At 35.6% G+C, this 14,999-nt stretch overlaps 1 protein-coding gene across 3 annotated transcripts in view; it reads left to right on the forward strand.

Moving 5' to 3' along the window:
• Window positions 1-705: 705 nt before the first annotated feature.
• LMLN (leishmanolysin like peptidase) overlaps window positions 706-14,999 on the forward strand; it is a 49,562-nt gene continuing 35,268 nt past the window's right edge. For 2 of the 3 annotated variants that reach the window (XR_009696984.1, XM_061166966.1), the window contains exons 1-6: window positions 706-933; window positions 8,012-8,106; window positions 8,671-8,701; window positions 9,621-9,703; window positions 10,164-10,287; window positions 13,419-13,597. Coding sequence is in view for 2 of the 3 variants with exons in the window: in XM_061166966.1 (XP_061022949.1) it covers window positions 715-933; window positions 8,012-8,106; window positions 8,671-8,701; window positions 9,621-9,703; window positions 10,164-10,287; window positions 13,419-13,597 (731 nt within the window). In the remaining variant the exon portion in view is untranslated. The remainder of the gene's footprint in view (window positions 934-8,011; window positions 8,107-8,670; window positions 8,702-9,620; window positions 9,704-10,163; window positions 10,288-13,418; window positions 13,598-14,999) is intronic. The other variant, XM_061166967.1, reaches the window with a different exon arrangement.

Genomic DNA, 14,999 nt, shown 5'->3' on the forward strand with positions numbered 1-14,999 from the left:
ACTTAAGAGCCCACATACTGTGAAAGTGAAAGTTGCTCAGTCGTGTCCAACTCTTTGCGACCCTATGGACTATACAGTCCATGGAATTCTCCAGGCCAGAATACTGGAGTGAGTAGCCTTTCCTTTCTCCAGGGGATCTTCCCAACACACGGATCGAACCTAGGTCTCCCGCATTGCAGGCGGATTCTTTACCAGCTGAGCCACATGGGGGAGAACAAAAAAAAATTTTTTTTTAAGTGGATTTAACACGATATTATAAATCAACTACCTTCAACTTAAAAAAAGGTAGGTCCTAAAATCGGTGACTCAGGATTAGGAAAATTGAAAAGTACATTCCACTTACCTTTTAAACAGAGAGCTAAATCTTAAGATTTTGCATCTAGCTCCTGGCCCCTAGTGGGTCCATATCTTTTCACTGGATAACTGAATTAAAAAGTAAAACTCCCTCTGTAAGGACACATTTATCACCATCTTATTACCACCAACACCGACTAATATCACAGCGCAACTCACGTGGGACGCTAGGTTGCGTTTATTGGCCGGCTTCACGCGAATAAGACGCGATGATCGTGATGCGACTCTCATCTTCCGCGTTGAACTTCTTACCGGTGACGCCAGCCAATCAAAAAGCAACTTTCAGCCGCCAAGTCCCTCCACCTGCCTGGAGAGGCGAGGGGCGGGGCCGGCGCTGGGCGCGGAGGCGTCACGTACTCCATGGTAACGACGCTCGGCCTGAAGATGGCGGCCGAGTCGGGTAGAAGACCGGGTTCCTCGGATTCAGGCCTGGGCCTGAACCGGTGGCACTGGAGCGGTCCTTTATGGTTCCGAGGCGTTTTACTTCTTTTGGGTGGGCTCCGGGCAAGCACCACATCTATTCCTGTCTCCTTGCGCAGTTCTCCTCCATGCCGGCACCACGTCCCCTCTGACTCTGAGGTAGGGCGACAGAGGGGCCCTGTGAGGGTAAAGTAATATGGGACGCAACGGTAGAGAGGATCGTGTTGGAACAGGGTGTACTGGAGGAGAAAGCGAGATTGGGCCAGAGACTGAACCCTGAGAGGGTTGGGACCAGCCATCAGTTCTCTTCGTGCACGCAGCAAAGTGGCTTAATTCGGCACTCGAAAAGAACATCATCACTTTCCCGTGCGGAGAGTTGTGCTTAGCAAGTTGTCCTAGAGCAGTGGTTTTCCAACTTGGGTGTGCCTCAGAATTACCTACTGTGCTGTGCTGTGCTTAATCGCTCAGTCGTGTCCTAAGGACTTGTTAAAATTCAACTGGCCGCTCCATTCATTCCCTCCCGCTGCCCACTTCTGACTCATTAGATATCGGATGGAGCCTCAGAATTTGCAGTTGAAGTTCCCAGATCGTTGATGATGCTTCTTGTCAAAGGATCTTACTTTGGAAACCACTGACCTAAAGATTTGAAAAAGAATTATTTGGAGAGCTAGACAAAATCGTTGCGGAGATATTGGGGGTTCTCCGGAGACAAAATTCAGATTTATTTTCAAGTTACTTAATCACATTGCTTGCTTTATCCTATTCTCCTACCCTGAAATACCTTTCTTCCTCCCATTATATTTTTCTTCCTGTCTAAATTCTTTCATTCTTAAGTTCCTTAATCGCAAGGCAGCCTGCTGAAACCACCCCAGCAGAATGTTCTTTCCATTTTACAATATGTCTTATCTGTACTCTTTTCTGGCACTTAACCGAGTCCCGCTATGTGGTGACAGCTTATTTTTCAGGCATATCTTGCTTTTGTAGTTGAATTGTAATTTTTCTTGGTATATGAGGTTTGTGTCTTGTACTTTGATTTCTGTACGGTACTTAGAGGAGGGCCACAGTAATCAGTATTCTTTGAGGAAAGGAGACACAGTACCTGGGGGCAGGGCTGCATGTTGTGATTGATTTTATATTAACATTTTGTCTTATTACTTTATCAAAAAAGATTAATTTCGAAATTTTCAGTTCAGCCCAGAAATCTAAGACTATTCATTTTTGTGATAATTTTCAAATTTCTCTGCATGCTCTTATAACCATATATGCCAGAATACTAAGTTTGGTGGTTATGGCTATATTACAGCTTTTATCATGACACTGCATTCTGGCTGAATTGTTTTATTTATTCTTTGGTCTCTTAACAACCTGTAAGTTTATAATACAGTACTGTGTCTGTAGTTACTGTGTTGTACATTACTTATCTACTAGTTGCAAATTTGTACCCTTAAACATTTCCTCAGTTCTCCCACCAACCTAGTGAATTCCTTTTAAAATACATTCCCACAAAACCGTGCACTTCTCTCTGAATTTAGATCAAGAGAAAGTAGTTCAAAGAACTGCAAAATCTCTGTACTTGAAGGAACCTTAATAGCTGTTATCTTCTTGTGATTGTTGCCAGTGTACAAATCTCTTACTTATATTTGAACATTTCTACAAATAGGGAAATTGTCCCCAGAGGCAGTCCCTTTGCTTTTTGGAGAGATCATTGTTCTTTTTATAGAGCTGAAAACAGACTTCCCAGGCAGTACCTAAGACTCTGAGTTTCCACTGCAGGGGACACATGTTCAATCCCTAGCAGGGAACTAAGATCCCACATGCTGTTCAGTGTGGCCAAATAAAATAAAGGTACAGAGCTTGAAAACTCTTCCTGAAACTTCCCTCCACTATTCTTACTTATGGCTCTTGGCTGAACAAACTAAATAGTGATGGTGCTTTGGATATTAAAAGCAAGCTATTAAATTCTTAAAGAGTTCTCATTCCTAATAAATTTTCCTGTTTCTTCATAGAATGTGTTGTAACAAGTCCTCATAGCCATTCTCTTTGCTTTAATTTGGACACAAAGGATAGGCAAATGCTCTTCATTGTAACAGTAGTGACTGCATCTCTGTTAATTCCAACAGGAAATTACAGTAACTTTATATTGGTAATGGTGGGGAACTACGAAACATTTGACTCATATAACTTGTTCTTAACTGAAAACTTTTTAAGTTTTGGTTTTATTTTTTATTGTGTAAATTAAAATCAAAACCAGAATAGTATAATGAACTCCCATGACCCTTCACCCAGCTTCAACACTTAACACTGTTCTCTTATTCTGTTTCATATACTTCTGTCCATTCTCCATCCACCCACTGTTATTGTTACTTTTACAAGCTTTTTTGTTTTCCCGTAAAATGTATATATACTAAAATGTAGCAAATGCAGTCATTTACATTCATGTAAAACCAAAAACCTATCAGAATACAGAATAGAACATTTTCAAGTCTCCAGAAAATTTTCTCCTGTTCTATGCCAATCAGTTTTTCCCATCTCTCTTTTTTTTTCATTTTTTTCGTATTAGATTTAGATTTTACAGCAAATTAGTTTTGCCTGTTCTAGAATTCAGCTTAAATAAATGGAATTATATAATGCATAATATAGTAGATCACATTGAATTTTCCAATAGTAAATCAACCTTGTATTTTTGGAGTAGATTTTAATTGGTTATGATGTATTATCCTTTTTAATACACTTCTGAATTCAGTTTCCTCATAGATTAAGGATTTTTATGTCTATGTTTATAAGTGATGTTGGTTTATAGTTTCCTTTTTAGTGAAATTTTTATTAGCTTTTGTTATCAGAATTATGCTGACTGTACAAAATGAATTGGAAAGTTCTATCATGTATTTTCTAAAAGAGTTTGTAGAAAATATCTTCCTTAATATCTTCCCTGTCCTTCACTATCTCCCAGAGTCTGCTCAAACTCATGTCCATTGAGTCAGTGATGCCATCCATAACTGAAACTATCAGGGCCTACAATTTTCTTTATGAAAAGTTTTGTGTTTTTTTTTTAAACACTTTTATTGAGCTATAATTTATATACCATAAAATTCACCCACTTAAGTATCCAAATACGTGATTTTTAATAAATTTACCGAGTTACAGAACCATCACCACAGTCCAGTTTTAGAACTTTTTCATCACCGTGGGAAGAACCCTTGAGCTCATTTACAGAAAACTCATGTTTTCATTTCTGGCCCCAAGAAACCACTTGGTAGGAACAGATAAATCCAGTTTCACTGATACAGGTCTATTCAGAGTATCTATTTGATCTTGTGTCAGTCTTGGTAACTTGTGTTTTTTTAAGGACTTTATTTCATCTGAATTGTTACACTTACTGACATAACATTGTTCATAATATATTTATCCTTTTGATGTCTATAGAATCTGAGTGATAGCCACACTTTCATTTCTAATGTGGTAATTTGTGTTTATTCTGTGTTATCCTAGCCCATTCTTTCTAGGAGCTTATTAATCATATTAATAATTTTAAATAACCAACCATTAGCTTTGGTAATTTTAATTATTATTTTCCATTTCATTGTTTTCTGTTCTTTGTTATTTCTCCGTTCTCCTTACTGTGGATTTACTTTGCTCATATTGTTAGGAGGAGACTTAGATCATTGTTTTTGAGTCCCTTTTTCTTTTCTACTATAGACATTTAAAGATCTATATTTCTCTCAGTACAAATTTAGCTACACTTCACAAATTTTGACACATTATATTTTAATCATCACTTAGTTCAGATGCTTTTATTTTCCCTAGTAATTTTATCTTTGATCCATGGGTTATTAAAAATGTTTAAAATATAATTTCTAAATATTTGGTCCTTTTCTAGATAGCTTATGGTTATTAATTTCTAATTTAGAGAATATCTTCTGTAAGATTTCAGTTCTTTGAAATTGTTTTACGTATAATTCAGCATATGCTGTATCCCACTAAGATTTTCTGTGTACTAGTAAAGAGTATACTATAGGTACTGAGTGTCATTTTCTGTACACATCAATAAGGTAAGGTAACTGATGGTATGCTTCAGATTTCTATATTTTTTATACAAGTTTAAGGGTTATATTCCATTTACAATTATTATAAAATATTAGCTGAAGATTTCTATGTTCTTAAAATCTTTTGTCTAATTGATAGGATCTTAAAATTTATTATTATAAATGTTTTTCTTTTAGTTCTGTCAGTTTTTGCTTCATGGATTTTGAATCTATTGCTTGGTACATTCATACTTATAATTATGAATTTCCGGTGTATTAATCCTTTATTATTATAAAACAGTACCCTTTATTACTAGTAATACTCTTTGCCTTTGTCTGCTTTACTGATATTAGTATGGCCATTTCAGCTTGCTTATGATTAGCATTTTATATCTCCCCTGTCTGTGAGATGTAAAAGTTTATCTTTTATCTCATTGGAGATAAACTTCAGTATTGAACATCTTTCTTTTAGTGCTTTAACTATTTGTTTCATTGCGTTCTCATCTTCATTTTTTTTTTTAGTTAAATACTTTATTTTTTAAAATAAAAACAGGTTTAGACTCACTGCAAAATTGTGAAGAAGGTACAGAGATTTCCCAAGTACTGTATTCCTCTTCACATGCATAGACTCCCCTGTTACCAACATCCCTAATCAGAGTGGTACTTTTGTTATAACTGATGAAACTACACTGACACATCTTAAGCACCCAAAGTCCATAATTTACATTAGAATTTACTATTGGTGTTGTACATTCCGTGGGTTTGGACAAAGGCATAATAACACATAGCCATCATTACAGTATCATACATGGTAGTTCCACTGCTTTCAAAATCTTCTGTGCTCTGCCTATTCCTCTGCCATCCTTCTATCCCTGGCAAACACCAGTCTTTGTACTGTGTCCATAGTTTTCCCTTTTCCAAAATGGCATCTGGTTGGAATCATATAGTATGTAGCCTTTTCAGATTGACTTCTTTCACTTTGTTGTTCAGTCTCTCGGTCATGTCTGCCTCTTTGCGACCGTGTGGACAGCCTTCCCTGTCCTTCATCATCTCCCAGAGCTTGCTCAAACTCATGTCCATTGAGTCAGTGATATGCATTTAAGTTTGCTTCACGTCTTCTCATGGCTTAATAGCTCATCCTTTTAACCCTGAACACTATTTCATTGTCTGGATATACCACTGTTTATATTTATCCATTTACCTATTGAAAAGCATCTTGGCTGCTTCTAAGTTGTAGCAATTATGAATAAAGCTGCTATAAAGATCCATGAAAAGGTTTTTGTGTGAATTTACATTTTTAACTCATCTGTGTAAATGCCAAGGAGCATGACTGCTGAGTGGTTATGGCAAGAGTATGTTTAGTTTTGTAAGAAACTGCCAAAACTGTCTTCCATGATAGCTGTACATGTTGCATTCCCACCAGCAATTAATGAGAATTCCTATTGCTCTACATCCTTGGCAGCATTTGGTATAGTATATGTTCCAGATTTTGGCCATTCTCATAGCCATATAGAGATATCTCATTGTTTTAATTTGCGTTTTCCCAATGATATGTAATGTGAAACATCTTTTTGTATGTTTATTTGTCATCTGTATACCTTCTTTTGGAGAAGGCAATGGCACCCCACTCCAGTACTCTTGCCTGAAAAATCCCATGGACGGAGGAGCCTGGTGGGCTGCAGTCCGTGGGGTCACTAAGAGTCGGACACGACTGAGCGTCTTCACTTTCACTTTTCACTTGCATGCATTGGAGAAGGAAATGGCAACCTACTCCAGTGTTCTTGCCTGGAGAATCCCAGGGACGGGGGAGCCTGGTGGGCTGCCGTCTATGGGGTCGCACAGAGTTGGACACAACTGAAGCGACTTAGCAGCAGCAGCATACCTTCTTTGGTGAGGTGTGTGTTAAGGTTTTTGGCCCGTGTTTTACTTGAGTTGTTAATTTTCTTATTGTTGAGTTTTAAGAGTTCTTTGTATATTTTGGATAATAGTCCTTTATCCAATGTGTCTTTTGCAAATATATTCTTCCAGTGTGTGGCTTGTCTTCTTATTTTCTTGATGTTAACTTGCATTGAGCAGAAGTTTTTAATTTATTATTAATAAAGTTGAAATTATCAGTTATTTCATTCATGGATTATGTCTTTAGTTTTGTATATAAAAAGTCATCACTAGGCACTTCCCTGGTGGTTTAGTGGGGGCCAATGCAGAGGGCCTCGGGTTGGTCCCTGGTTAGAGAACTAGATCCCACATGCCACAGCTAAAAGTTTGCATGCTGCAACTAAAAAAATAATAAATAGGGACTTCCCTGGTCCAGTGGTTAAAACTCCACCTTCCAATGCAAGGCATGTGGGTTTGAGCCCTGGTGAGGGATCGCATATGGTGTAGGGCAACTAAGCCTGCGAGCTGCAACTACAGAGCCCATGCGCTCTGGAGCTCGTGCCATAACGAAAGATCCCACATGCTGCTACTAAGACTTGACACAGCCAAAAATAAATAATGAATAAATAAGTATTTAAAAAAAAGTCATCACTATACCCATGAATATCTAGTTTTTCTCCTATAGTATCTTCTCTAAGAGTTTGATAGTTTTGTATTTTATATTTAACATTTAAATTTATAACCCTTGTTGAGTTAATTTTTATAAAAGATGTGGGGTCTGACTCTAGATTCATTTTTTTCCATATGAATATCCAATTGTTCCAACCCCATTTGTTGAAAAGACATTGTTTCATTTTATTGCCTTTTTCCTTTGTCAGAGATGAGTTGAATGTATTTATGTGGGTCTATTTCTGGGCGCTCTATTCTGTTTCATTGACCTGTTTGTTTCTTCTTTTGCCAGTACCACACTGTCTTGATACCATAACTTTATAGTAAATCTTGAAGTCAAGTAGTGTCATTCCTTCAACTTTGTTTTTTTCTTCAACTTTTTGTTGGCTATTCTGGGTCTTTTGCCGTCTCTATAGACTTTGGAATTAGTTTGTTGATATTCACAACATAACTTGCTGAAATTTTGATTGGGATTGGCATAGGTGAAATTGGGAAGAACTGACATCTTGTTAATACTGAGTTTTTGTATCCGTGAGCATGAACTATCTCTTGATTTATTTAGTTATTACATTTTTTTTCCTGAGGATTACATTTGAAATTTAGTTGGTTAATTTTGAGTCCTTAAGTAACTAATCTATATATATATTTTCAAATCTATTCTTTTTTCTCAGGTCATAAATAAGGTCCATCTTAAAAATCATATTGTAAAGAGAGATGTTAATGAACATTTAAGAATTAAGATTATCTACGATAAAAGTATTGAAGAGTAAGTACACCATTATTCTGTCATCTTTTTTATTAAGAATCAAACTATTGAAGATACTTGCATTGGTTACCTGGAGTTCCATAAATGGAATTAAACTAAATATGCTTTTTAGTTTAGAAAGATGAAGGCCATGAGATATGGTTTAAACCTATGTATCTTGAATAATTTAAACAGAACCAGCATATATCTACTTGGATGTGGTCAATAAGAGACCTGGCCACAATAAGTACTTGAGGGAAAAATTAGAGGAAATACTAATGTATACAATAATAATAACGTGTAAAATTATTAACCAGAGAGATGATATATAGCCTGATTTTTAATTTAGAGTAAGAGAGGTTCAGAAAAGAGGTAAATTATGAATCTGTAGTAAGTTTATGAAGAGCTGTTGGGAGTAGTTGATGTCTTTCCCTATCTTTAACTTCCCAAATGAATGAGACTGTATTTGATCAACTCTAAAATGCTCGCTGAGATCTGGTTCTCCTGCCAGATATATTCTGAACAAATGAGACAATGGTTTGCCCTCAGCATGGCAATCTTTATGTTTTATGTCATCATTTTCAGGTTGCTCCCTGAGAAAAGACACCTTGTAAAGGTATGTAATAAATACTCATGACTTGAATTGAACACTTAAAATGGTGCATTTTATTATATGTTAATTTTACTTCAATAATGAAAAGTATATACATGACTAATTTTTGAATAAATAAAAGATGTTGGTAAGTGTATTTCTCATTTTCACAGACATATTGTTGTGATGTACTCACTAAAACTGTGTTCATATTTGATATTAAGTTTTCTCATTTTATGATGTGATATTAAGGCATTCTCATTTTTTTTACTTGTCCTCTTAGGTTTTAGGGGAGCAGAGCATGCTTAGGATAGAATGGAAAAGATGACTTTTTAAAAACATCAAAAACAGTTTTCTTGGTGTAAATGCTCATTCTCCTGAAAAATAATTGGCCTGATAGTATGAAATGCCAAGGTTGTTTATAAAGGTGCTGGCCTCATACACTTTTTAACTATTACAGAGGCACGCTCACATGCACACACACACACACACACACACACACACACACACACGCACACACCAAGCCAGCTCATTATGGGCAACAGAAATTGGTGAAGTTAAAGTAGATCTTCTAAATACAAGATTTTCTTAACATGAACTACATTAATGTTGGAGTTATCTAAAGCAGTCTCAAATTTAAAGTAAGTTAGATTAATAGTTGTGATTTATGTTTTATAATATTCTATTTAAATAGGGTACAGAAGGAACTTTCTGGTGCTCTTTCTTCTAAAACTAAACTAGAAGGTGAAGAAATTCCTTTGCACCTACGCTCACTCTCCCCTTTACCCCTAGCCACACAACCTTTGACTAAATATTGTATTTGAGTTACAAGGCTTTTTCCTTCTTTCCCGTTTGTCATTAATACCCTGTGCTTGCTTGTTTTAAGTGTGGTTTATCTCTTGGTTGTAAATCTGACTGTTTTTTTATTTCAACTTTTATTTAGAACAAACTTTTCCCACAAGCTGTTTCTTATTTAGAGAAGACTTTCCAGGTTCGTAGACCTGCGGGCACTATATTACTTAGTAGGTATGTCACATTTCACACAGGTCATTTTCTTCAATTGTTTAGCAGTCTGCCCTCTTCATTCTGTCAGTATGGCAAATTTTGAAATTTATACTGGGAGTATTTTATTATGCTGGTTCTTAGAGACCAAACCATAAGATATTTAAGAAGAAAAAAAGAGCATGTTGGGTAGTCATTCTTTCCCTGATTTTCCATTATGACAGGACCCACTGGGTCTTTTCTTTTCCCCATCTCCCCTTCCTTCCTCCTTCATGTGTACACTATAGGCTTTTGAAGTGTTTGAAAACCCACATTAGGAAGATTTCCCATGGAACCAAAATTCTTTCTGAGACTACTTTTCTTACTAAAATAGTAGCTGTTAATGAACTAAATATAACAGCTACTAGTTTTTTACAGTGTTTTTAATTGCCGTGAACTAATCTTGTTTTTTGTAATTAAACTTTAATGTAAAAATGAACTGAAGACAATGCGCAACAAACCAATACCAATACCTACGGAAGGAAAATGATCACCATAGATGCTGTACTGAGGAATGTGCAGAGCATACAAAATGTGGTCCCATTATAGTGCCTGAGGAGCACCTCCAGGTAGTTCACCCTGCTCTTTGAAACATTTTTATTCTTTAGGATAAACTTAGAACAGATTTTCAATCTGTGATTGTTTCCAGAAGTTTTTACAGACTTAAGTTCAAAAGCTTCATTCTCTACCAAAAGTAATCACAGTTGGGTGTGCTGATTTTATTCTTTCATTGGTTTTCAAATGAATTTAGTTATTTCTTTTCTTTTTTCAGTTTATCTCTGGGGTTGCTGAATCATTTCTGCTTAGAACTTTATCTTTGCTCTCCAAAACCTTTTTTAGCAGCTGTATACCTCAGTATTTTTAAAGGGCAGTTTAACCTTATCTCTTCAAATAAAAGTAGGGTTCAACCCATCATGGAAATGTATTTGATAAAAATACTTACACCTATATATGTTCAAGGGTATTCTTTGCAAAACTATAAATATACCTATACTAGTTACATTATGGCATAACCACATAATGGAATACTATACAGCTGTTACAGAATGAAACTGATCTCTGTATAAATAAATTGTAGCAAACATTAAATTTAGAATGGAAAAACAACAGGGTCCTACTGTGTAGCACAGGGAACTATATTCAATATCCTGTGATAAACTGTAATGGAAAAGAATGTAAAAAAAGAATGTGTATTATGTGTATAGCTGAGTTACTTTGTATAGCAAATTTGCACAACATTATAAATCAATTATACTTCAATAAAAAAATTTTTTAAAGGTAAATCAGTGTGGGTAAGCCTATTTTATTTAAAAATTAAAAATTATCATTTTTTCACCCTTGGTCTTCCCTTGTGGCTCAGCTCTTAAAGAATCCACCTTCAATGAGGGAGGCCTGGGTTCAATTCCTGGGTTAGGAAGATCTCCTGGAGAAGGGAAAGGCTACCCACTCCAGTATTCTGACCTGGAGGGTCCATGGGGTCACAAAGAGTCAGATACAACTGAGCGACTTTAACTTGTTGGGCTTCCCTGATAGCTCAGCTGGTTAAGAATCCACCTGCAATGCAGGAGACCCCAGTTTGATTCCTGGGTTGGGAAGATCTGCAGGAGAAGGGAGAGGCTACCCACTCCAGTATTCTTGGGCTTCCCTTGTGGCTCAGCTGGTATACAATCCACCTGCAATGCAGGAGACCTGGGTTCAGTCTGGGTTATTCAGACCTGGGTTCAGACCTGGGTTACGGAGACCCTGGGTTGGGAAGATCCTCTGGAGAAGGGAAAGACTACCCACTCCAGTGTTCTGGCCTGGAGAATTCCATGGACTGTACAGTCCATGGGGTCACAAAGAGTCAGACACGACTGAGTGACTTTCACTTTGACTTTTCACTTTCACTTTCACCTATCAATAAAGCTGAAATAAAAGCATAAGTAATACAAATAAGTATATACACACATATAAAAAGTTATAAAGTAATTGGAAATATACATATATTAAAAATCTGGAGACATTAAAATTTTAATGATTTTCATTGAGTTGGATTGTGGGGGACTTTTATTTGGTAAGTTATATGTTTTTGTAACTTTCTGATTTTTCATATTAAGCATATATTATTTGTATCAGAAAAAATAGAAAAACTTAAATGCATAAGCCAGAAAACCAACTTATACATACTTTTTGGAAAATATGATTATTGCTTTAGATGTTTTTCTCTATTTAACTATGTTCTCTCATTACTTGTAGAAAATAAATATGTTATTGAATATTGATTTTGTAAGCAAAATCAAGCATGCTATTGAAGTGTACTTTGTAATTTTTTCTTGAGGTATCTGAAGCTCACCAAAGGCTTTTTGAACCCTATATTGGCACTAATTCAACTAACTTACTCAGCTTCCATTTCTTTTATCAAATTCCTCAAGAGCATAAAGGGTTTTAGGGACATGTTTCAATATTAAAACAACTTGTTAATTACATATTTATCTTTTGTCCTAAGGCATTTAGAGACATTTCCTAGACATTTTAAGGCACATTTCTTTTTTCCTAAAGTATTTTTGTTTATTTTTTATTCTTTTGTCTTTTCAAATTCTGTTTTATCTTCTTGGGGGGGGTTGGGGTTCCTAAATTTTTTTTTTTTTTTTTTAAGAAATGAAAGATCATGGAAAAGAATGCTGTTAAATCACAGCTTTTCATAACACCAACTATTAGCAGATTAAAGTAATTTTAAAATTATAGATACATGTGTTAGAGAAGCAACAGTAAGCAGAAATGAGAATTTCTGTTTTTTTCTCTCTACAAACATCACTTATGTATTAAAAAAACCCAACATTTACTGATTTTCCTATTTATAATTTGGAGATTATGGTTATTTAGGAACTTTGATAGAAATTCTCTAAAAAGCATGTGTTAAAAGGGCAAAGTTTGCTTAGAAAACTAGAAACAAGGGTAGTGTTATAAAGATGACTAACTTTTTACCTTATATACTTTTGTATTATCTGAATTTTAAATAAGATACATGAATTACTTTATAATAGGAATGTATTTCCACTGGATAAATATTTTATTAATTAATTTTGAAATAACCACAGATTCACAGAAAATTGCTAAAAAATGAATTTATAAGAAGGTTCCTTATAATTTTCACCTAGTTTCAGGGTTTAATAAAACTTTTTCTATTTTTTTTTTTGTACCCTGGTGGGATTGCCCTTTATAAATAGCAGTTGTTTGTTTTAATTGATAGTATACATTTATGATCATTGTATAAAAAGTAGAAATTTTAATAAAATAAATTTAAAATTAGAGATAGGAACTGAGTCGAGAGAGGTATGCATATGTGCATGCATGTGTACCAGGTCACTTCAGTCATGTCTGATTCTGCAACCCCATGGACTGTAGCCCACCAGGCTCCTCTGTCTATGGGATTCTTCAGGCAAGAATACTGGAGTGGGTTGCCGTGCCCTACTCCAGGGGATCTTCCGAACCCAGGGATTGAACCTGTGTCTCTTATATCTGCTGCATTGGCAGGTAGGTTCTTTACCACTAGTGCTACCTGGGAAGCCCCAGAGAGAGGTATGAATTTTGATACAAATTGAAGAATTAATAAATAAAAGTTAAAGCATACATATTTAAAGTCTGGATTCACTGTAAGTTAAATGCCCTTGTAGTTAACCTTATCTCTGGTCTGATTTTCTGTTGTCCCCTGTGGGCCTAGCAATGCAGAGTCTGTTGTGGGGGTAAGTGGCCCTGTGGAGCAGTGGGTGTGCCAGACCAGGAGGGAGTCCGGGATGCAGACTTCGTTCTTTATGTTGGTGCTCTGGCCACTGAGAGGTGCAGCCATGAAAACATCATCTCTTATGCAGCCTACTGTCAGCAGGAAGCAAAAATGGACAGGTAAGCTTCCCCCCAAGACTTATTCCCAAGATCTAATATAAGAACTCTTAGGGTGGGCACAATATTGTAAAGTAATTAGCCTCCAATTAAAAAAAAAAAAAACCTCTCAGGGTGGGGAGGGAGCTGTGGGGGGGGTTTAGGATGGGGAGACAGGTGTGAACCTGTGACCGATTCATATCGATGTATGGCAAAAACCAGGACAGTACTGTAATTATCCTTCAATTAAATAAATTTAAAAGAACTCTCAAAGCATATTCTGAGTGTTTAGAGTACAGGGAGTTTGCATTTGCCAGATTACCCTCCTCCAGTAGTAAGAAACAGCATACTGCTTGGATGTGGGTGTGGTGGGGAAATCAAGTTATAGGACTGTTATGCATATGATAATATGAGTAAAGAAAAAGTCTACTATCAATAGAATTTTCTTTGGAAGTGATGAATACTTCTCTAAGGAAACAGTTTGAACTTTAATTTTAGCACTTTTGTGCTAAACTTTTAAGATGCTGAAAATAACTATTCATCTAATTTTCCTATCACTTGATATGTCCTTCACTTAACTTAGTTATTTCTTAAAAATTTAGAGTCCTCCTTTTTATTTTTAAAATATTTCAAAAAAATTTTTCTCAGTGAAGCAGTCTTGAAATAAAGTTGTTACCTATACAGAAGATTGCCTGTAACACACCAGACAAATCAGTCAAAGGCAGTAGAAACTGACATGTCTCAGTATAGATTGTGTGTGACATTCTCAATTCTAAGAGAGTTAATGTGACTTGTTCATTGTTTGTAAGGACCATTGGTGAGTTCCTGAACATTCATCTACCAGTCAAAATACTAACTGACTTTAAAGAGCTGTTTCACTTCTATCAATATCTAATTAATTTAAGGGAAAAAAGTGAAATTATTAGTAGAATCAAGTAGACAGTACAAAGGAAACACTAATATATGCTTCGGAGTAATATGGTCAATACTGAGGTTAAAATCAACATCATGGATTATGAAAGCAGTCTGTTAGCATGATACCATATACTTGTTGATCCATGAAATAAACTCAAAAATCTTTAGCTTCTGAATGCTGAGAATGCTTCAAGTGAAATATTTAATATATTACTGAAGAAGAAAGTACTAGATAGTTTTGCAGATGTATATGTTCTGTTTAGTATTCTTAGAAAAGAATATATGTATTTAATAGAATGTTCAATTTTTTCCTGAGAAGCTATCATTAAATTTATGATATTTTATAATTAATAGTGTCTCAATATCAAGCAAATATGGTATTTGAAGTGCTAAATGAATAAGCTACTTAATGAAATGAGACACATCTCAAAGTAGATGTCTTTGAGAAATATACCTTCATAATAGCAATGTTGCAAAATCATGGTTCTTTATCTTAATTTGACCTAAGCCA

This window comes from Dama dama, chromosome 19 (assembly GCF_033118175.1).
Source record: "Dama dama isolate Ldn47 chromosome 19, ASM3311817v1, whole genome shotgun sequence".
Taxonomy (NCBI): domain Eukaryota; kingdom Metazoa; phylum Chordata; class Mammalia; order Artiodactyla; family Cervidae; genus Dama; species Dama dama.